Source organism: Phalacrocorax carbo, chromosome 5, assembly GCF_963921805.1.
Source record: "Phalacrocorax carbo chromosome 5, bPhaCar2.1, whole genome shotgun sequence".
In the NCBI taxonomy this organism is placed as follows: domain Eukaryota; kingdom Metazoa; phylum Chordata; class Aves; order Suliformes; family Phalacrocoracidae; genus Phalacrocorax; species Phalacrocorax carbo.
In genome coordinates, this window is record NC_087517.1 from 14,543,456 (window position 1) to 14,567,410 (window position 23,955).

A 23,955-nucleotide genomic window follows, 5' to 3' on the forward strand; every position below is an offset into this window, starting at 1 on the left:
GCATCTTGTCAAAGTCCTCCTTGTTTGATGGACCTGATCTGCACCTACTCATTTAGAGTAGAAGCCAAAGCTCCTTTTACTCTGCTCACAGGAAACTCTCAAGTCCAAAGGAAGCATTTTTCTGTGCCTTTTTAATTCACTCTAGTCAACCCACCTGATGTTGATATCCACTGATGTCCAGTGAAGCACACCTGAAAGTCATTTAGGGAACTTCTAATTGTATCACCCCTATTTAAGAAGGGCATGCATTCAGACACTTCCACCATGAGGTGGGGGCAACAGGATTCCAAGCTGGGGAACAGTGTTATTGTCTTCCTGGTACAAGTTGGAATGCTTGTTGCCCACTGTTATGAAGTAAACAAGGCAGCTACCTTGGCTGTCATGTTTTCAGCTGTAACTGGAAAGTTAAACTGAAGTTTGCCACAAGTACAGAAGAGGAATACTGAAAAGCCGCTGTACTTAGTGTCCAGGCCTAGTCTTTCTAGAAAAGGTGACAAGCACAGAACACTAAAGAGATGCGGTATCAAACCATGAAACAGCAAGCACCTTCTTCCAAGTAAGTCCACCTCAGTGGCGGAGCTTTATCTGTTGAAAAAATAACCTGAGAACAGCACATGGACTGTAAGAACACCAGTGGCAGACTCACTGTTCTAAGCAGAAATTAATCTGTCCTATTGAATACTGTCAGGTACTTTAAAGAGATCAAAGGTCAAAGCATGCAAGTCTCTTGAGCCAATACAGCCGAGGTGCTCATTGTGAGCTTTGCCGAGTTCATCATATAGCAGGGAAAGCTCAGTTTTGTTAGACACATTTTACAGTCCACCTCAGAGGGGCTTGACCTAGATAAACAATAGCTGAGTTCACATTACAAGCTTATCCTTTAGGTTAATTCAGGACTTAACCTTAGGTTTGGTTTTAGTTGAGACCTAAAGTGAGTTGCCTTCCTCCAGAAGCAGACATTAATTTGCCATGTTCACAGTGTGCACTCAAAAGAGGACTTTATCCATGGAAGCTTAAGAGGAAACTTTGTTAGTGAAGCATTATAGCTCCAAGTGTCCCATTAGGTGCTTAGGCTTTAGTCACAGGCAATACAGCTCAAATGACAAGTTCTGTAAGCCAGCAGGCTCCCAGCCTCTGCTTCAAAATTGTATTGTCAAGTTGGCTTTGTAATACTAATTACACTGTTCAGAGATAAATATTGCCAGAACTGGTTATCCTTTCTTTCTGTTCATACAAGATAACATTAACAAAGAAGGAATTTAACTTGACAAGAATGAAGATTACAGCACCTTTTATTTAGTACAGTTTCCCCAATCCAATGAGTTGCCTGACAAGTTGAACTAGTTATGGAAGACAATGAGTTTGCAATAAGTCCCTGTGAAACCTCAGACCAACAGAGGTTTTAATATCTAACACATCTTTTTTTCAAAGTTCAGAAGTGGAATGCACAAGAGCAATCTAGTACATGTTAAAAAATGTTTTTCAACCTCAAATCACAATATTAAGTACTGAACAGTATTCCCTACTCCTTCACCTCAAAAAGAAACACTATGTTAACTTAGTGCTGCAGCGTGCTTCACTGAACAGCCACATAGCCTATTCCTTTCACCAAGTTTTAAGCATCCAGCTCACAAGCAAGATACAGTCACTAAGTGTCTCTACTCCTTCAAAATAGAAGATAGCCATAATTCATTAAGAGACTCCACAATCAGAAGAGTTACTTTCCACAACAGTGACAGAAGTATTTTTTGGCAACTGCACTTAAACCGCATCAGAAAGCTCAGTTCAGTAGGCTGACAAGAGGACTTGCTAAATACTGACTTTTCTTTCATTTCTAGGCTGTTTTTTGTTGATCAATGTGCCTACCATTGCATAACTGACAGGAAAACTCAACATGCATCTCCATGTGCTAGGTTGCTGTGCATCAGAAACAGTACATATAAAATTAGCAGTGACTAACAGACATGGCAACTGCTTAATTTTGTTTGCTTTTTGACACCATACAACTCACTAGCCAGCTAATCATTGAGAGGTAGCATGTATGCCTCACCTATACCAAGTCATGATTGTGCGATGTGACCCATCCTTACTCAAAGTTCTCATCTTTAGCAAGACAAGAGATACAGACGTTCCCACTTTTCCAACGTGATCACAAGTGTTCCAATATAAACAAAACTGATGAAGTCAACACTTTGATTTTCACTATTCCAGTACCAGGGAGGGGAAGGATGATGGATGTAGAGTGAGTGTAATTGAGTCTAACCACAATACATGGAAGAAACTCAGGACAGCCTTTCAAGGATATGTCAATACTACTATTCCTTTTGAAGAAAGGCTTACAGTCATTTTCTCACCCCCATACCACTAATTTAAGGATGAGAAGACAGACCAGTGGGGAATGCATCTAGCCAGTATTTAAATATAAATTTTTGCATTGCCTAAATAAGTTTGAATTGAGTCCACAGGCTTGATTCATGAATGCTGTATTGACTAAACAGAATATGGAAGAAAGTTTTTGAATTGACTCTCAAGTGTCAGTTGCTATTTCTTACATGGAGAGTGGGGAGAAAGCCAGCATATTTCATTGTAAGAAATATCAGTGACAACTAACAGAAGATGGAGACTCAAACCCTTTGCCAGATGTCATCTACCTTTCTGCAGTTTGCAACATCAAGGAGGGCAGTAACAGTGGAAAAAAATGTTTGAACCTGAACAGCTATGCTTGTTAAGGCCAGTAGAGGTTCAAGAGAAACATTGGAGTACACTAGGAAGTTAATATGAAAGTACTTTGTGTAACCAAGCAGGATTGTAGTTCTGAAACTGTTTCTAGTTTTGAAAGAAACTGGGAAGGCAGAGCCCGTTTAAGTAGGCGTAGGTTTTGTTGGATACCAGAAATGGTTTCAGAGTTCTGTTTTCACATTTTGAAGGTGTGATATGCAAAGCAAAAGATAAGGGAGTCAATACAGACTTCCTTTCATGAATCCAGCCCTATATCCTTAGTGGTATCTTATCCATGCCCCCTGTAGAGAGATATTTACAGTTCAAGCATCACAGTAAGCAGCATCTTTCTTTAAAGCTTTTCTTGTTCTTGCCACTTTTCTTGCCATTCTTGTCTTTGTTTTCTGACATTTTCTTTGCTCTGATTTCTCTCATTAAATCAAAGAATACCTAGGAGAGAAAAATAAAGATTGATTAAACAAGATCTGACACCAGAAAGCAGATAAAAACAACCATATTAAGCAGCAAATAAAGATGTACCACACTGTACCTAACACAGCAGAACTGAGTCTAGACATAGATCCCAGTGACACATTCAACATCAGAATTATGTAACATGTCAAAAGCAGTGGCAAGAAGTAGGACAATCTTACGTGGCCACCAAATCATTCAACAGCCCTGTTCTAAGAGCTTTTTATTGCATATAAGTCTTGCACAAGAGTAGTATTCAGACTTCATAACATTTGTCTGTGCTTAGCAAACATTTCCAGGCAAATCACTCTTGTTAATTAGGCAAAGCATTTAGTCCAGTCCCTTCCATGTAGTTACAAGCGCACTCTCTGCTGGGTAGTTGCTGTTTTATAATGAAAAAGCTGTGGCATTCAAGTAAGTGTCAGGCACAGAAAATTCTCAGAATGTGTTATAAGATCCAGATAAAGTTGTTACTCTCATGTCTTCTCCAGAATTCTGATTTCACCCCTGTAGACCTGATGTCTAGATACATACCACTTAAGATGCAACAACTGTTTTACTGTAGAGTTACTGGGAAAAGTGATTTTTTTTAGGATTACAGAACAAGAGCTTAGTGTCACTATAGTTAGGCTTCTTTTTAAAAAGGGAGGACTACACAGGTCTTCAATACTCAAAAACAGGACTATGCTGCTGATCAGAAATAGAATAGTTTCATTCAAAATTTTCAAGGGTTTTTCTGCTACAGTGTCAATGCACACAGTGGCTGATAACTTGCCTTAACATACACAAAACAGTGCTTATAGAGAGAATAACCAGTATGTCACACAAGCTAGCTAGAGAACACATATGAGAGCAATTCTAGAACACCATGCTAGTACATCCCAGACACAACTACACTGCTATTAATCCCAACTGGTCAGGAAACTAGTCTAAGTATAATAAGATCAGGCATTTGCTAGTCACATGAGACAGCTCATAGACAAAAGCAAGTCTAGGTATTCATGTTTTACTACATCACCCAGTTTACAAAGCTGACAGCCTGACTTTTAGTAACATTCCACAAGTCACAATGGTTCTTTACCAAATTACACCATATCCTTTACAACTAAACATTCTCAATTCAAGAGTTTCATATACACTGTTTTAACCAAGAATAAGAGAAACAGAGCTCCTACTGCACCAACAGCATTTCCATTAGTAAACTAATATAGACTGGAAGAACAGAAAGCTGTCTACACAAACTTGGAGTACAGCTAGCTGCAAGTGTTCTTTGTCCAAAGAAAACTGCTTACAATTTGTAATCTTTAAGGAAATACAAATTACCAAGTCACACATTTGGAGTCCTTATGGGCCCAACAGTAATTTCAGACCATCTTCTGTGGACTGATGAAATAAAGGCACCCTCTTCTTCAAGAAACCCCCACTATACACAGAGCAAAGGGGAGGCTTGAAACCGATTTTTTCCTTACTGGGCAAATGCCATAGCCATAATTCACCTCTTCTGGAAAAACCCACTACCAGTGTTTATTAAAAAAGCCAGCTGCAGAAACATGCTGAGAACAACTGCCCTAGACCAGCATTGACAAGTCAAAACAGGACAGGGACACAGCAAGAAGAGTTCTTATCACAATTCAGAGTGGTCTTGGCAGAAAACAAGAATGAGATCTTTAACAGTAGCCACACCATATTTAGCTTTTTAGAGAAGGGAGAACAATTTATAAGTGTCTATAGCTATTTATTGCTTTTATAATAAAGACCACAGCCTATAAACAAAACAGCATGTTTCAGGGCATCCTTAAACCCATTTACCCAATGTACTATGGGAAAGATATTGGTTCAGGTACAAACAGTTAAAACAATGGCATTAACTTGTACCAGGCCCCTGAATCCCCTAAGTATGTATATATTCTAGTAAGTGAATTTATTTTTGATAATCTAGGCTTTCAGAAGCCCAACTGTTTTTGATTTTGTCCCAGTAAGAGTCAAGGGTTAGTCACTTGGCTACTAAACAAGTAGTAACAATCTAATTGAGCAGACGTCATTTGTCTTACCTTATCTACATTCGCTCTAGTTTTGGCAGAGGTTTCTACGTACTGCACACCCCACTCCTCTGCCTTACTTCTAGCCTCTTCTACAGGCACTTGTCTGCGCTCTTCCAAGTCAGATTTGTTTCCCACTACCAGTAAAGGGATTTTATCCTCTTCAGCCTTCACACGCAGGATCTGCTCCCTAATGCATCAGGTTTTGAAAATAAAGATATCTGTGTTAGTAGTAGCAGCAAAACTCCACCTTTACCAGGAGTGGATCAAGTGGTCTGCATATTGCTAGTGTTTACAACAGTACACAGCCGAACAGTTGAATACACACTTCAAAATTATTCCAAGTTTAACATTTATACTAATAGATGCCTCATACTTCCAGGAGGGCAGTTGTACTATTTAGTTAGTAAGTTTACTATCTAGGCTCTGATAAAGAGGAACTGTGTGGCAGAAGGGCAACTCCCAACAGGAGTTCACATCTGAATCAGAAAAGGAGTACAAGTGCCATGTTCGCCAAGTTTCACCTCAGCATTCAGTCACCATCTTACCATCTTCAATTTCCAATCTACCTCCCACTTCAATACAGGTTGGGCAACATCAAGGCTTTGGCAAGACTGTAGGTTGGGAACAGCATAAGTAGCTGGCAGAGTTCATTCTTAATGGCTACCTAAGCTTTACACAGAGGCAAGAGTTACTAAATAGTGCTGAACTGAAATGCTAGTCACCTTCCTCCTTCAACGATTCCAGGAAAACATATGAACCATCAGCATTAACCTAGCTGTCTTTTGTCATCCTAGAAGGACCTATCAGCATCCAGGACAGGAGATGGAGCAATGCTGCAGGTCAGCCTCGAAGTCTGTGCTATTATTGGAGTAAAACATGGGTTGAAACCAGGCTGACACACACTGCTGTCCATCTAGGACTCTGAAGAACTGTACCAATCTACATTTATTTTTAGATTGCTTTATTTTGTTACAAGCGAGAGCCAAACTGGGCATGAGCAGGGTGCCTACAACCCCTCATCTCACTGAGCTACCATGCTACTTCAGATGCTTGCACTTTCCATCCACAAAATAACTAAATGTACGTAGAGTTCATGAGAACTGAAAATAGCATTAACACTGAAGTAGGCATTCCACTGTTGCATTCAACCATACCTTCACACATTTTCAGATTACTGAGGCACTTGAAGCAAACACTGAATGCATAGCATCAGCAGGAGAGCTAGGTTTTAAAGACAAGCCCATAGTTGATTCAGTATTCAACCTTCTCATAGTTTAAGAATTCTAGAAGTTACAGGATCAATAATACTAGTCTGGTTTAGCTTGTGATGCTGGTGATTCATACTACCCATTCTCCCCTCCCTCCTCCCAGGGAGGAGTTTTCCAAGGAGCTGGTTCTTACACATCAGCCTAACTAAATACTCCATTTAACTAGTTCCACCATTTATTTACTTCTGACCCATTGAAAATCAGAAGATTCTCCATCTCAGAGCTTTAGGTCCTTCTTACTCATCTTTAGGGCTAGCATTACTTTTTCATTGTTTTGTTGTGCTAAAATCTTGAACCAACACACAGTTAACCTAGTTACAGGAGTCTGACAAAAAACAAACTGCCAGGATAAACATTCCTACTCCTTTTCATCCAAAGCCTTAAGCCTTGGGTTTAACCTTGTATTTCACTTAGGCACACAAGCCAAAACCCAGGCTGGGTGCTTCCAAGTGCCTCATTTTCCTCCTGTTTTTTTTTTACTAGTATCTGACTTTTTGCTCCATCTTATACTAGGAACAGTCCAAGTACTCAGTTTTGCAATCCTGCAACAGTTCAACTGTTTAGGTCCTTTAGGTGCTCCAGTTAGAGCAAACTGAGTAGAACAGCTCTGCTTGTCTGCCCTGCAACTGTCAGCCTTCTGAAGTCTAGCAGAGTCACAGAATTATTGAGGAACAATATTTTTATATCTCTTAAAAGATTATGCAGTCTCCTACTACTGTTGGAACAGCATAATACGTTAAGAACCTGGACCAATGTCCTAGAGTGCAAGGGGCATTTGCCATAGCCTTAATAAAAGCCTAGAAGTAAGTGTCTGCCTTAGCACTAGCACTTGCGTTACCTATTAGTATCTGTTAACCCTGTACCACTGAAGCAAAGTGAACATAAGCCAGACTGAAAGAGCTTTTGTTCTGGCCAACATAAAGAACTCCTACACTTTCCCTACATTTTTGCAAGTTTTACTTCAAGTTGTACAGCTGTCCTAGGGAGTCCCTGGATTACCTTCTATACGGAGGCAACAACTATTATCAAATAAGAATTAGAAAATTTGCTCTGAAGAACCTGGCTAGATGAGTTCTGAGACCAGAACAATGGACTAAACTTCATTTTTCCTTTACACTACACAAGTGGTTTTGTGCTTGGTCTGGTGCTGATTTTCTACATTAAAACTGCTAATCCCAAGGACAAAAATGGAAGCGTTTATTACTATGGTGTCTCTTTCTAGGAATACATCTGCCTACAATGGTACTGCTCGGCTGCCAACCCTTGTTTGGCACCAATCCATACCTGAGAGTGGAGGCTAATCCTTCCTTTCCTTAGAGCACCTGCTTATAGCAGTAAGCAATACAGTATCTGAAACCTGGCCAAAAGGCAGACTTAATTCCAGAAGTACTGCTCTAAGATAATTAAACTTCACATCCACAAAGACTGAAAACTGGCTTTGATATGCATGTTTTATGAGTCCAAGAATCTGTTACTTGCCTGAAGTTGCTGCTGGCATAATGTGCTCATAAGCTGAGGGCACAAAGACAACTAGAGCCAGAGGCTGGATACTATGGTTTAAGTTACCAGTTACTGAGAGCAAAATGGTTGGGTTGCCACTTTCATTGACCTAATGATAATGGACAAAAGCGCTACAGCTCTTTATTCTAAGAGCAGCTGTCAGAGCAACATGGGAACCAGATACTTCCCCCTGCCTGGGAGAAAAATACTTACCGAAACTCTGCTGTTGCTGTAAAGGATTCATGCTCTGTTATTGAGAAGACTAGAAGAAACCCTTCCCCACTGCGGAAATAGTTATCTCTGATAGCTGCATAATCCTCCTGTCCTGCTGTGTCCAGAATGTCTATCTGAACTTCTTCACCATCCAACACTACTTTTTTTCTGTAGCTGTCAGCCTTGGTAGGTTCATAGTCTTCTACAAACTGAAGATAAGACAGGGATTAGTGTTTGGAATTACTGTCAAATGGTCTCAGAATTTGTACATATCCATGCTCTTTCACTTTAGTGACGTTTAAATTCCTAAAAACCTTCTCATAATTCAGTCAACTACTAAGTTCCACCACTTTTTAGTTTTTTTACAAAAAGCAAATTACTTAAGCACTTAATACAAAGAGCCAGTCTGCCTGGTCAAGAAGAAACAGTCTTGCTACATGAAACACTGTTCAGCAATTTCGGCACAATTTAAGGGTCAAAGATACAGTATAAACTACCAGCAACCTGGTAGCATTATATAGATGTCCCACTACAAGAAAAGTCATTTGAGTGTACTTCAGGTACAGCTATCTGAAGCTTCAACAGGTGTAGAGGACAGCATCCAGCTGCTGAACATGAAAAGCTGCTCCATAATTACACAGGCACATACTTTAGTCCATTCAATATTGATCAGACCCACAAAGCCATTGCCAGTTCAACTTGTAGTTTTGTGCTGACAGCACATGTCCCAACATCAGCTCTTTACTGTTCCACCTCATTTCTCTCAGCCTCGAAGTACAACAAAAGGCTGCACCATGAGCCTGATAAGCTAAGCTGACTGGCCTTCACTAATGCCTATGCCACCTGTTCAGATAGCCACATCACTACGGTTTTTGTGGACACCTGTAGATAAATGCTATCTTCTTAACTACAGGATCGTGTATTCCTTCACATACTAGTCTGGATTGTCTGATCTAGCTTCCCGTATACCAGTATGGAAGTATTCATGCTTTGAACAAGCCTACTTCATCATCCAGCTCAGAATGAGCTAGAATGCTTACTTCTGACTTCAACCTTAACTGGCCTGAAAGAAACTGCAACAAGTTTAAAGTTCAATGCCAATTGGTAACAGCCTCTGAACACTCAGACAAGCACATTCACATTGTACGGGTCTTTTGAAGACTGTTCTTTCACTAATAAGCTTTAATTTTGTCACCCTTAGCCAAAGATGTTCCCAGAGGGCAGCCTTCCCAGATTCCTACATTATTCTCCTGCCAATCAGGTCATCAGGTCTTTTGTTACTCTTTAGTTTCCCTGGCCCACTAGAGAAGTTTAGTAAGCTGTATCCATTGGTACTTTAGAGAAGCTGAACCAAACACTACTTACCTCATCATACATAAACTGAAGAGTGAGTGCAGATTTGCCCACACCTCCACTGCCAACCATAATTACTTTATGGAGGGCCAAGGAACTCTGGTTCTTGCTCTTGCTGGCAGCCATTGTCCTGCTTGCCACAGATGACGTGCCAGGCAACCAATCAGATCTGCAGGCAGAAGAAACACAGTCACCATCCACAGCCATGGTGACATCATGGTAGCATGCAGGTAAAGCATCTCACTAGTGCTGAAAGACCAGATTAAAACCCTGCCCAGCAAGCCTGAAGAATGGGCCATTTCAATGCACTGGCAAGCAAACCATGTCACTGATGTCTAAAGTATGAGCAGGAATGAGGTATTAGAATAAATACCCTTTATTAATGGTACTATTGTCACAAGTAGAAGTGCCAAAAGTTTCTCAGATCAGGTACTAGCTGAACAAGCTGTTATTTGTAAAGCCGTCCTACATGACTATCTAAAGCAGTTGCCAAAGGAAAAAAACACGCTAACAACATGAAGTTAAGTGTTTTTGTTGTTCTTGTTATTAGGTTTTACACTGTTCTAAAATATTCCTTTAATGTTGATGCAACTTAGTTTCAACCTGGAAGCAGAGCTATACTTTAGAACTGGTTATAGGTAGAAAGATGACTTTTGATCTCCTCTCTATGTAGGCTAAGAAAAAAAAAAAAAGAGATACGCAGTAAATTCTGGCAGGAAAAAGTTGTAAAAGTTTCCAGCAGAAAGTCTTATGACACGACATCAACATTTATTTTATATTCTTCCTGCCTTTTGATGCTGCAAATCTAATTTGCTTTTGGAAAAAAAAAGTTAAGACCTGCTTTACTGCAAGAAATTCTTGGTTCCTTTTCTTCGCCTGATGTTGCAAAGCCATGAAAGAGTAAGCTTCAGTAAACGAGTACTAGTTAATAAGCCTTTGTGTGCCACGCAAACTGAGTAATTGTTGGAGACCTCTTAAAAATAATACTTCCTTAAGAGTAGCTGGACGCAGTAGTTGTGACAGAAACACAAGCATCAGCTGCCACACACTGATCAGCACAGATCAGCAGCTCTAAGAACAGCACTCTAGGGACAAAAGCAGAAGTGACTGATACAGAGAGACATGTGTCACCAGTCAGGATACCCACAATGAAAAAAATTAAGAGATGTGTACTCTAGGTGCCTAATGGCTAAAGGGAGACACTAGCATAGTGACACTCGTGTCCTCACAGCAAGACAGCTAAGGTTCCCAGACATTCATATCCCAGCAGAGTGCTGCAAGGATATCAGCAGACCACTCAGGAAATTCTGCTATAGGAAGTGGCTGTACCAGCCTTGATTTATAGCAGCACCCATTATTCCAGAAGCACCAGGCCTACCAGAAGTCTCAAATTTGCCTACCACAGCTACTCCAGAGAGATACTGGAAGTGTCACACCAAGTTCTACTGGATGGAAATAAAAGACCTACAGTAGAAGTTAGAGCACTATATTGGAAAAAAACTTCAGTATCACTAGCTGCCCTAAACAAAGTTAACTTTACAGTTAACTAAGCTATACTATACTAAGTGTAACTAACAATAAGGGATTGTCAACCTACAAACACACCATAGGATTATTTAGCCTGGAAAGAACCTTTGGATGTTGTCCAGTCCAAGCTTCTCCCTTGAAGCAGTTTGCCCCAAGCAATCCAGTTTGAGCCCTGCGTTTTGAGGTTGACAATTCCGTGACTAGTCTGGGCAACCTGCCCTGGGGTATGCCCATTGTGAAGATTTTCCCCCGTCATGACTTGATGTTCTGAAAAGCAACAAATTAAACTAAGTTCTCATTGACTACTGCATACAAGAACAAACATGCCAACAATCAAGAATTTTCAAACATTTTCAAACATCTGAGCAGTAGTATTTTCCTATGCAGAGTATTTTACTCACACCTGTTTGCTATACACATTTGGTACAGTAATGCAAGTTAATAGTCTTTAAGCATTCATTCTGGGATAAACACTGGTAAGTGAAGACAGATATTTTCCTCTGGTAATCTATGTTATACATCAGCTCCCTCATCCAGGACACTCCTTAGTACAGACATGGCATGTGATAACTCCTACTTCTCAGATATTCTCCCCATAGAGCACAAATACATGTTTGTGTTGGGGACAGTAAATTCAGCCATTACCCCAAAGATTCCAAACCAGAAGAGGACTAGAAGCTTGATTTTTAATTCTTAGTCACCAGAGAGGCAAGAGGGGAAGAGAACAGAGCTTCCTGCCGGTGGAAAAACACAACAGGTAGCATCTGAACTCCAGAAATTGTTGCTGAAAGGCTTTCTTTGCTTGTAGTCCACACATTCTACAAGTTATAAAATAGAATTCAGCTTGCTTGGACATAGACATCCATTGCATAAGAGCTACACACTGACTACACAATGAGATAGCTTGGGGACTTTAAGTGTTCCAATAATACAGCTTGCTCAAGCTGTGGAGAAGCTTATTTTGTCCTAGTTCAAGAGTAGTCTGGATTTGACAGTCAGATAAGCTGCTTTCCGCAGAAGCCAAGTGGCCTGTAGCAACTTTTCAGCGTAATTGTGACTGGTTTTAATCTTTGAGCACTCCTTTAACAAGCATCTTAAGATTGTTGTAACTGGCAAGACAAACTTAATGCTGCTGCCTATTAAGTTGACATAAGTTCACTGTGCTATGGAACTGCAATAAAAAGATCATTTACTAACAGCTGATGGAGAAGATAGCAACTTTCTCCCTCCTGTCAATACAGATACCACCTCTTTCCCTGGTCATATTAAAGGAATAGCTGCCTTTTAGGCAAAAATACTGATCACCATCACCTTGATTCAGGACAAGCTCTTCATAGAGGTAAGTGGAAAGAATATTCAAGTCCTTCCCTCTCCATCCCACCTCAACACCAGCCAGCAGAAACTGCAAGGTCAGCCTTCATACACAGTATATTACCTGACTTGTAACCATAATATTAAACAAAACCCATCCAATAGCCTACAAATTTACAGTTTGATTGCACCTAAGGCTAGCCGAGCTCTTAATGGCCACAGTACTTTATTTTCCTGCAGAGCTGTTACAATTGCCGCTTGAATCTTTTAGAGTATCAACACTACATGAGCCCCCCCCCAAATACTGTGTTCAGTTTTGGGCCCCTCACTACAAGACAGACATGGAGCATGGCCAGAAGGGCAACGAAGCTGGTGAAGGGTCTAGAACACAAGTTTTATGAGGAGCAGCTGAGGGAACTGGGGTTGTTCAGGCTGGAGAAGAGAAGGCTGAGGGGAGACCTTATCACTTTCTACAACTACCTGAAGAGAGGTTGTAGCAAGGTGGGTGTTGGTCTCTTCTCCCAAGTAACAAGCAATAGGACAAGAGGAAATGGCCTCAAGTTGCACCAGGGGAGGTTTAGATTTAATACTAGGAAAAATTTCTTCACTGAAAGGACTGTCAAGCACTGGAACAGGCTGTCCAGGGAAGCAGTTGAGTCACCATCCTTGGAGGTATTTAAAAGGCATGTAGATGTGGCACTTGGGGACATCGTTTAGTGGTGGACTTGGCAGTTCTAGGTTGGTGGTTGGACTTGATCTTAAAGGTCTTTTCCAACCTAAACAATTCCATGAATGTGGGAGTCTTCTCACAACACAATCCCTACGTTGTACACCCTCAATGAAATACCAGAAGCTCCACACAAGGCATCTCTTCTTTGGTGGCAAAGGAGGAAGCATAGCCCCATCCAGCCCCAGAAGAGTCAGGCACTACAGAACAAGGCAAGGCTGAAGCAGTATGGCATAGGATTGACACAGGGCAGCATCAGTGCAGAAGTACCAGTGTTTACAAAACAGGCTAATAGCACCTCACTGGTTCAGAAAGGGGCATGGTGAGATTTTAATAGGAATACTCTAACAGAACAGGTGAAGCCACTGGAGCTATTTGTTTACTTGCATTTCCACCTCTGCAGCCCAAGAAACAGTTTACATACAATGGTTCTAAGCTCACATCTAGCAGTTCCTTGAGGTTAAAAAAATAATCAATTAACACAAGTGAAAGCTCTCTCCTCAGTCATCTCTGAGTAGGCAAGGCTGAATTTTCATTCTATTCTGTAGATTAAGCAACCCTGATGCAGTCAAGACACTGACATTAACTCATCTGTTCCTTATGGAAAAGTCAGTCTTGGGAAATCCAACTACTTCTCAAAAAAGTAGCAGTGTCTAGAAGAACCTGTGATGACTGCAGTTGCTTTTAAACTAACTGGAATTGAATGATGTTTTAAGGGAAACTTAAGGCAAGAGTCTTAACAGATCTGCTGAAAAGCCCACTCTGCATAAATGTCCAGACAAGTCACCTAATTCTGTGTAAGTATTCCCTCCTCTCCCACATTATTCTTTACTTGGTGGAAAGTAAACTACCCAAACAAGCAAGATTCACCCTCTTCTGACTGGGGAGGGGGGAGGAATGATCCAGTCAATGGCAGTCACTTCAAGAAAGGAACCCATTTTGCTACAGCCCATGTGTCATGGTTTTAGCTAAAACCATGACACCATGCAAATACATAGAAGAAAAAACACACAAGAAATTTCACTAAGTCTACCTGTTTTCCAGTAACTATTCTGTTACTGTAATTAAAAAAAAATTTAGACCCCTCCAAAGGCTTTAATTGGAACTGCTTCTAGTTCCCCCTATTCAGTTTGATATTTAAAACCAAACTAAGCTCTTAGCTCAAAATTGCTGAGATCAGCCCTTGTTTTCTCACTGTGCAGCTGATATCTTTGGACATTTCTTTTCATTGCTATCCTGCCACTGAAAGCAGCCATTCTTTGGATTTTAAAACAGGATTCTAGAAACCCTTAGCCCAATAGCTTCACAGAGGAGCTTTGTTAAACCTTTCATATACCTACTTTTAAAGTAAAATCTGGGTATTCAACTTAGACTTAACTATGATTTCATCAAAAGCAAGCACAGAAAGGACAAGGTTTTGCAACAGTATTTTAGTGATCCTCATTTATCAGAGTATGAATTAGATGATTTGAGGTTCTGAGATATGCCCGAAGAACATAATCACAGGAATTCCCTGGATCACAAAACTAATTAACAACCTCACTGAGCTATGAACTGTAAGAGCTCCTTAGCCGTTCTGAGGTTATCCAGAAAATATTTAAGTACTGAAATTCCATTAGCTTTCAATGGACTGTAAATGCTCCAACTGGTAATTCAACTATAAAAAATGGGTTCATTTAAGATTAAGTGGCATATTTAATGCTACTGAAAATTTTAGGATATGCAGGCTAAAAAAAAAAATGCTACTTTATCTTCTTTTGCTGTGCTAATATCTTACCTCTTGGCATGTCTCCAGTTATTGGTTTTCAGGCTAAACAGAAATTATGATGTGTTTGGCAGAAATTCCTGCTTGGGATATCCTTGTATCCTTCCCTATTGCTGAGTGTTTCTACCTTTCAGTTGTGGCTAAAGATTTTTCTGGGCTGTGCTTAATCAGATAGGAGAATTCATTCAGCTTGAGACATCTTGCAGAGCAGGCTCAGGCAGCAGTTTCACAGCCCCCATTTATATCACCCAATACTGCTATCATCACCCTCTCTCCCTCGCCCCTGGCTGTTCAAACACATCTCCTGCTCTAGGACAGACATTCAGCACAGCTGACTGGGGCTGCCAGTCAGATCAGCAAGGCCACATGCCTCAGTGCCAGTGCTGATGTGAGGGGAAAAAAAATAGTTTATACAACTGAGGCCAAAGAAGGTAGAACTACAGCAGCCAAAAGGTTATTATATTGCTCCAGAAACCAGGGATTTCCCTCATCCTGTTCACACTACGCTCCTTAGACATGTGTGCTGGTGCAGCCAGCACCCGCTGCAGAGTCCAGCCTGAGCACTAAGTGGAAATGAAGCCTGAGATTTGCTTCTGGTAATCAAGCATTTTTTCTGTGCAAGAGTAGACTTGTAGTTGCAAAGATAAGAGCACTAGACAAGAAACTAGAAATGCATTTTGAAAATGTAATGCTTTAACATCAGGAAGAAAAAAATTTAGGGCGAGGAACTACCTTACGGTGTACACACAAAGGTTATACTCTTTATAGACGAGATCCTTGTTGGGAAAAGTGGCAGCCATAACCCTCAATGTTACAAGAAAAACCACAGAATGAATACCTTTACTTGATACACTGAAAGTTACAAGCTTACATTACACTAGTTTCAATCAATAAGAATTAGTTACTAATCCCACCCAAAACCCAGACTTATATCTACATTTAAAGACACTGGCTGTCACATCTACTCTCCAGCAGCAGCTATAAATACACTGCTAGTTAAATGGACACAAGAAGTAAGCCCAAGACAAGTAAGTTCAATGTAGCAGCAGTTTAAGGTTAAACCAGAACCTAAAGCCAGACCATAATTATTCCCTGTCTTCTACAAGGCTGGGGGAAAGATAAGCACAGGTTGAGGAACAGTTTTAATTCAGCGAGTTATATTTCAAATTAATCTGATTGGAGTATTAGCTTCAGAAGAAGACTGCAGCCTGCATGATAAGGATTCTTTCCTGCAGCACAGGTTTAAGACTTGCTCTTCTGAAGCATACCATATGCAGTATAAAAACAGTATGTTTAGTTTACTTGTAATCAAGAGTCTTCCCTACATGCATGCACGAGGAAGCAAGAATTCCACACTAAGACCCAGAAATGACACTAAAAATATTCTAACACTATCAATAGCTTCAGACATCCAGCTGCTGAATGCTAGCCAGTTAAGATTAAGAATTCCTATTAGTGATCTTAAGTCTTCATACCATATCTTATTTTTCACTGTTCCACACATTTGCATGCAAAGTCATCTTCAGCTCTCCTCTTAGCTTAAAGCTGTTAAATAGGATAAAGTGATCTTTAGAAGTGGCCTTATTATACAAAGACTTCCAGTGCTATTCTATGAAACAGCACGTGTCAGAAGGTCACTAAGAACAGGAGACTCCCTGATGCACTGCTACTTTAACTGACCATTACCCTAGCAACCTACAAAGTCTAGCACACTGTTCTTTGCAACAGGTTATAGCTAGACTTGGACAACCCCACCTTTTAAGGCTATCTTCAGATCTGGGTCACCAGGCTAGTGATCTATTTTAAATATAAAACACCTGTATATACTCAGCACATTGCCCCCCACCACCCTTGCCAAGCACAGCCCAACTTCCCTTAGGAGTTTTCAGAGATATGCATCATTATAGCTTAGAAAGTAATTTACTTGCTAGATGTATTAAGAATAATCACTCAGTAGAGGACCATTCTAGATTACAAACACATAGACAGTATCTTACATGTTAGCAGTAATTTCAAGGTAATACTCTTGCTTAGAATAATCCTGATATCCAACAAAAACTGTAACTAAGTCCTATCCAAGTCTGCAGCAAGGTTACTTATATCCCTGTTCCTAAGGAGTTTAAATATCTGGGGGTTTTAGTTTTTTGAAATTGTGGGTTGGTTTTGGTTTGGTTTTTTTAACACAATTCCCTTAGAGTACAAGAAAAATAGCCAAGTAACTTATTTCTGATCAGTATCTAACTGAAGACTACCCTTAAATAGTATTTTAAAAACACTAGAGCACTCCAGAAAAATCACTTATATCTATGTTTGACTAAATAAGGTTGCAAAGGTCATGATAAAGTTAATACTCAACAGCCAGGCAACAATTGCATCAAGATATTATCATTGCATGTAAGCATCCCAACACAGTACTGTTTTGCAATACTGCAGTCACATGCAGGCCATAAGGCCTTGCAAATCACCTCAATTAGAGCTTGAATAAAGACACTAGAATGCAAGCCTTATTTCTGCTCCTTCATTTTGGTCTTGGGGCATCTTTACACATCTGTATAAAATGCCCATTTCATTACAATTACTCTATTTTTGTCACAGGCACAGAGTATTTAGGTAGGCATCTCCATTTCCCAGCCCAATAAATCAGTGCCTGTTTTTCTCCCCCTCTTAGTCTTTATAAATACAAAGATCATTCAACCAAAGAGGAATCATGGAAGGCAGCATTAAACAGACTATTACAATAAGAAGGCAGAGTTACACAAAAGCCTTTCTAATTTACTACCAGGCTAAGACTATGCTATGATACCAAGTTGATTCCTGCTTAAAAAACCACACAGCTCATCTCAAAATGGAGCCCAGCGGGTGGAAAGGCAGCTACTTGGTTGTGCAGTAATGCATTTGTACAACCACAAACCGCTAGTCACCTATGTATGTGGTTCTAAGTGGATAGATGACACTAATCCAAGTATATTTGTACTAAATTCATGTATACTGAATGCATACAAAGCACTGTAAATACATGTAAGAACAGAAGCTAATGGTTGTCTCCACTGCTGTTCTATTTCATCTGCTGAACCATACTATTCACAATGTGAACTCCCCTAGGATATGATGCATGAAAATAGCCTACAGAGTGCTATACCCTACAGTCATTAGGCAAGTCATCTCTACCCAGACTTACTCACAGAGGAAGGAGATAAACTGGTAGTTTCCCCTGCAGGACTCTTTAGATCCTAATGGGGATCACACAAAAAAAAAGAGACAATGTAACAGTGAGAAAACTGCCAATACTCCAGCATGCATCAACTTCCCAGGGAAGAGCACCATAAAAATATGTGTCAAGTAGTCAACTGTGAGATTGCTCAATTTATATTCATGCTGCTACAATGTCAGAAAATGCAACTTATGACTCTACCAAGGCACAGAGACCTAACATGATAGTGTGCCTCTGCCTTCAGATCATCACTATCTGGAAGCTGGAATTTCTGTCCTGGATGCAGCATCAGCTCCAGTGACAGATAAACACATGAGGGAGATGACAATAACAAGGCAGAGAGATCTAGAATTAACCCCCTTGATAAGTACCCAAGCCATTTGGTCCCCATGACATTGCTGATAACAGTCATCCTTTTAGAGCAGTGAGAAACTTGCACAACAGGCATCTTTGATGATTAAGAGGCTACCACACTGGAGAATCTTTGCAAAACAACTTAAAGCACTGTTTATAGAATACTCTGCCTTTTAGAGCTGGGTTACTCCATTTACTTTTGCACTCTGAATTAATCAATGTTAAAGTGTCTTTAAGTCCACAGAAGATGTGCAGCAGCTAGGGCCATGTTTAGTAGGTTGCTTACCTGTTTCAGTCTTTAAAGGCTTCTGACTTTTTTTTTTCTTTTTACACACAGATGGTGTGCTCCTTTGATATTAGCAGTATGGTAGAATTGCAGTTGTAATGTTATACCCATCCTTCTAGATGCTAATAGTAGCTTTGCACCCTGCTTGCTTCATTGGGTGCAATCTACCAGCTCTGCCATATTACTGTAGCATCCTGTCACACAGGTATCAGTCCCATGTCAGTGATGAACTCAACCAGCCACAGAACATGCTGCTTCCCCTCCCTAATTAGCAGCATCACTTCTCTTCACCAGAAGAGATATCAAGTGCATCAGGATCACAAGCATTACACACCCTCCCACTGGGGGCAGTGAAGTTCCTCCTGAGAAGTGAGGTCCCTCAGCAAAGGACTCACAGTGCCCTTAAACTCTTGCACAAAAGGTTTATTATTTAGATAAAGGTAGTTACAGGTCAATGCAATAGTTATTAATACTTTACATTGCCTGTCTCACAGACAGCATACAGAAGCATCATAGTTTATAGAGAGCTTGGGGGAGGTGGGGGTGGGAATAAGAAGCCACAATCCCATTTCCATATTACTCAGTGGTGAGCAACAAGCAGATTGCACACAGCACCAGTGGAATATACTCTGTTTCAACAAGATAGTGTTACCTGAAGTGGATGTCATAAGACACCAGTGCCATTACAGCTAAATAAACCCACTTCTGTAGTTAGATACCCAGCCAGAACTCTCCAGGTACTTTCAAGGAAGCCTCCACAACTAGTGTTAATACCCAGAAGACACACTGCAGACAGACTATAGGAGAAAAGTATCTCCACACTGCTCTTATCCTCCCAAAAACTTGGTAGAAAACCTGACAGAAATCTTCTACCTGCACAAAGACTGAGTCAATACCATTAATCAGTATTACTAGGCTAACACTTTGTCACTGTGGTGGTAGCTATCTAGTTGTCTAATTACTCATTGTGAACTATGACACCATTTCTCACACTAGTCAATTAGGCTTATACCAGGAAAAATTACACTCAGGCAGAGTTGTACAACAGCCTCACTCCCACTGACTTGCGAAGCATATCTCAACTATGTTTTCTTTGAAAACTCATGCATGCAGCACCATGCTTGCCTTCAATACACATATACAGATATGATGCTTCCAATGGTTAATCTAATACAAATTTTTAATCAGATCTCTGGGAGTATAACAAATACAGACAAGTCAAGTATCTCAGCTTATACAATGTCTCAAGTGGCACACTAGACTTCAAAATAACCTAAGATTCAAATCCTACATCAGTACAAGGTTACAACGTGGTTGCTGTTCTTACTTCAGTGGATAACCTGCAGCTGTAAAATCCACAAGGAAATTGCTACCAACATCACTCTAACAAATTCCAATAAATACCAATTCAGCCATAAGCATGCTATGGAGTTGCAGGATTTAATTCTTCAGCTCTCATGACAAGTTTCCTCCCATCATCCCCCAGAGTCCTTGAGCTGTCAGAGCTAGCCCACCAGTCTTGCAAATATGGCACAAAACACTGCAGACAGACAGGCCACTAGCTGCTACTGGTGCTCCCACAGAAGATGAGTCTCAATAGCTCATGCTGTCTTCAGTTTCCCCAGTGAACTGGATGTCTGGAATAAGTTAGAAGCCCAAACAGTGTTTAGTTTGGCCTAGGTACTAGCAGCAGAAGCAACTGTCTCTGCCCATACAATTACACTCCTTGCTCTTAAACTGAAGTTACTATCTCACATTCATATCTCCATTTGCACAAATGTAAGCCACTGTTGTGATCACATTTGATGCAGGCAGGTAACTAAAACCCCTACTCTGACCTTGCTCCTAGCCATGGAGTCCCAGCTCCCCAGGGGCACTGGGGAATCATCTCCCTGTAGCCCCTGAAACTCCCTCCACTATTTTATGCACTTAACTGAAGGGTTCACAGATGTATACTATGAGTCACCAAGCTCCCTCAACCAGGCCCACCACAAAAGTGCCAAGCACCAAACCTTTTCCCCATCTTTCAATCAATTCACTTGCATTACTTTGCATCAAAGCAACAATAGTGCCATTTAGCACTTCATATAATTACTAGTTATCCATAATTCAGCTCCTGCATTAAGTCACCTTTAAACAGATTTCTTCATTCTGGCTTCCCCAGCCAGCAAGAGTGAATACCACACCAAGGTATTGAGCACATACAAGAAGCTACCTTTCTACAGGACTAAGAACAGATGTTTTACATAACAGAAAGGCATGTGGTTTTCCAGTCTGCTATATTCATATACTTTATCTCACAGCCAAAAGCAGTATTTCTGTCTTTAAATATAAACTGGATTACTACACCAGTACAGGGGTCACATGCAATTTTGGTATCCCTACTCTAAGTGTAAAATAAAACTAATAAACACTAAAAAGCTGTGGAGAGCTTCCCTTATGGGAGAAGTGTTAATCCTTGGTCTCCCTCATGGCAAATGCTCTGCCTACCATTACAAAAGCATTTGCAGCCAAACCTGTGCTCTCCAACCACAGAACCACCAGAGTGCTGTAGAAGGAAGAGTGGCACAATATAACATGCTTGTTGATAACTCTGGTTTTGGGTGGCAGACTTAACTCAGAACCACTTGACTTCAACATAGAGAAATTAGGACACATTTAGTTTGGGACACTTCCCTTTATGACCTAGCAAGCAGCAGATCACATGAAAACACAGAACCAATGCAGAATATAAAGTACACGTTTATTCTTGCGTGCTCTTTTGAGACATTTCCTCTCTCCACAGAGCACATTACCAGAATAAAAAGCCCGCTATTATTCTGAGACACAGCCAGCTTGTCTCATAGCTCTCATGCTTTTCCAGGGAAGTCAGGGTGTTTCTATACACTAATGAATGCAGCACTGGGAGCAAACAGGAGACGTCTGGTGTCTGTGCTTAGCTGCAAGGATCATAACTTCACTGGGATCTCAGGGATAAATTGGGATAGCTCTCATGGCTAGAATGCTGCAGTGGATGGCTACAGGCTTTTTAGGACAAACAGGCCAGGACAGCAAAGCAGGAGAGTTGCCCTTCCAATGAGAATAGGAGGAATGCATGAAGTTCTACCTAGGGATAGATGAGCCAGTTTATGTGTGAGGATTAATGCAGTTAGCAGGAGGGCTGGACAAGACAGTCTCCAGGAGTGCCCTCCAACCTCAGTAACTCTATAATTCAAGTCTGTGCCCCAGCAATAGAGTTGCTATAAATCTTATTTGTGGGGAGTGTTGGAAGTGGAAGGCCTATTTGACAACTTACACAAGTTGTCAAGCAGCAGAGCTAAAAAAAAGCCACTTACAGCAAGTCCTTCATGACCAACTCTTAATTAGAAATCTTAGCTCATATTTACATGATTATAACAGAAGACATGTTCAGAGGACAGCTACTGTTAAAAGACAGTTGTGAATACTTAAGGAACGGGAGTTGGGCAAGATCACTGCTTGATCCCTATTTTTTTTACAAACTAAATTAAGATAAAGATGTACTGTACCACCAGTCAGCCTACTTATGCCTAATAATTTTTTGAATTAGTTTCCTTCCATTATAGCTTCAGAGCAGATTCAACCCATAAAGCCTACTTTGATTTTGGTTTGCCTTTAAGACAAACTTAAAAGTTCTCAATGCACTTGCAGAATCGTTTAAAAATTAAATTGCTTCCTAAAATTGTGTTTTGAAAATGAGAAAGTAGAATGAGAAATAGCACCACTTTCAAGCACACATTCCTGTCTTTTGAAAGACCATTTCCTTAAATTGCTTGGCTAGTCTATTTTATGATATGGTAGATGGAAGCAGAGGGCTGCCATAAAAGTCAGTGAGACTTCTTGGTGACTACACTAATGAGAATTCCTTACCTACCCAAAATGGGACCTCACAGTAAGCCAAGAACACTGAATAGCAGAAGAGTACCATCATGGGGAAGAGTTTCTTACCGCAGCAAATGGAAAGGCTGTATGGGAGATCACTACATACTGTAGAATTAGTTCATTCTAATCAGGGAGCAGCTTCCCCAATTAGCAAAACCGCCTCTTTTCTGGAAGGCTGAGGCAACTGGCATGCAGCTTGATCTAAAAAACATTTCACTTGTTAAATGTCTGCTTTAGAGCTGTACCCAAGACAGTACCCTACTGAGCAGGGTAGCACTAACCTTATAAACCAACTCCTTTAAAAAAGCCACTTAAGCCACTTTAGTGTTCCACAACATGTGACCCAGAGTACAGGTAGCTCCTACAGTTGAATGTTTAAAGTGCTTTGGCATGTTTTGGGTATAATCCTGTAATGCAGTACTCTAATAAACTTACCCACAAAATGGGTTTTCTTTTTTTTAAACCTGTGATTTAAGCCATTAGCTTGCAAAAATTTGTCATCATTATTAAATCTATATTGGAAATATTCTTTAACATGGCCACCTACAGGAACAAAACCATGCCCAAAGCTGGGGCTAAGTCTAGGTCTCTAATACTCTTCTGAAGATTTATCTTTTTCACTACAGGTAAGGTACATACAGTAAGAGCTAGAAACCAGAGAAATCACAGCACCTGCTTAGCTCAGCGTGTTTTCAGCTTTCCAGTTCTATACTTTGACTTCAGATTAGTTCTGCCACATTCCAAATTTAGTAAGAACACATTCAAAACTCCAGTTTCATTGCACTTTTAGTGGCCTGAAATATTTCATACTAATCACACCAACTGACAGCAACACTAATTCACAAAGTAACAGTTGACAGGATTAAGGCTTTAACAAATGCTTGTAATCCCAGGACCGATTTTTCAGTCTTCAACTTGTGATCATGCAAAGATTCTTAGTCAGGACTGCATTTGCATTAAGTCTCATATTCCTGTAATCAACCATTATTTGCTCCTTTCTCAATCACTTCAGCAAGCATTGGGAAGGCTATGGGATCTTGAGTGTTTGAATTTGAGTTGAATGTACTAGCTTAGAGCAGTCACTTTGTCACCGTAAAGATTCAAGCAGCTACTTACACAGCAGCCTGAATAACATTCTCACATTACATGACTTCATGACTCTCATTTTGACAGGTCTTGAAAAACACATTTGCACATCTCAAGCACAAGAGACAAAACAGATCCTCTAATATTACTATTAAAGCAGCATTTGGAAGAACATGAAGAGACAAAGCATGAGTTATATAGACTTATCTTGTTTAAATGACAA

The 23,955-nt window shown here is 40.4% G+C and overlaps 1 protein-coding gene across 2 annotated transcripts in view; it reads right to left on the bottom strand.

Moving 5' to 3' along the window:
* Positions 1-1,274: 1,274 nt before the first annotated feature.
* The window catches only part of RALB (RAS like proto-oncogene B), a 49,826-nt gene continuing 27,145 nt past the window's right edge, over positions 1,275-23,955 (bottom strand). For both annotated transcript variants that reach the window (XM_064451250.1, XM_064451249.1), the window contains exons 2-5: positions 9,578-9,734; positions 8,213-8,421; positions 5,241-5,418; positions 1,275-3,168 (exon numbers count right to left, since the gene is read on the bottom strand). In XM_064451250.1, coding sequence (XP_064307320.1) covers positions 3,049-3,168; positions 5,241-5,418; positions 8,213-8,421; positions 9,578-9,691 — 621 coding nt within the window. In that variant the 5' untranslated portion in view covers positions 9,692-9,734 and the 3' untranslated portion in view covers positions 1,275-3,048. The remainder of the gene's footprint in view (positions 3,169-5,240; positions 5,419-8,212; positions 8,422-9,577; positions 9,735-23,955) is intronic.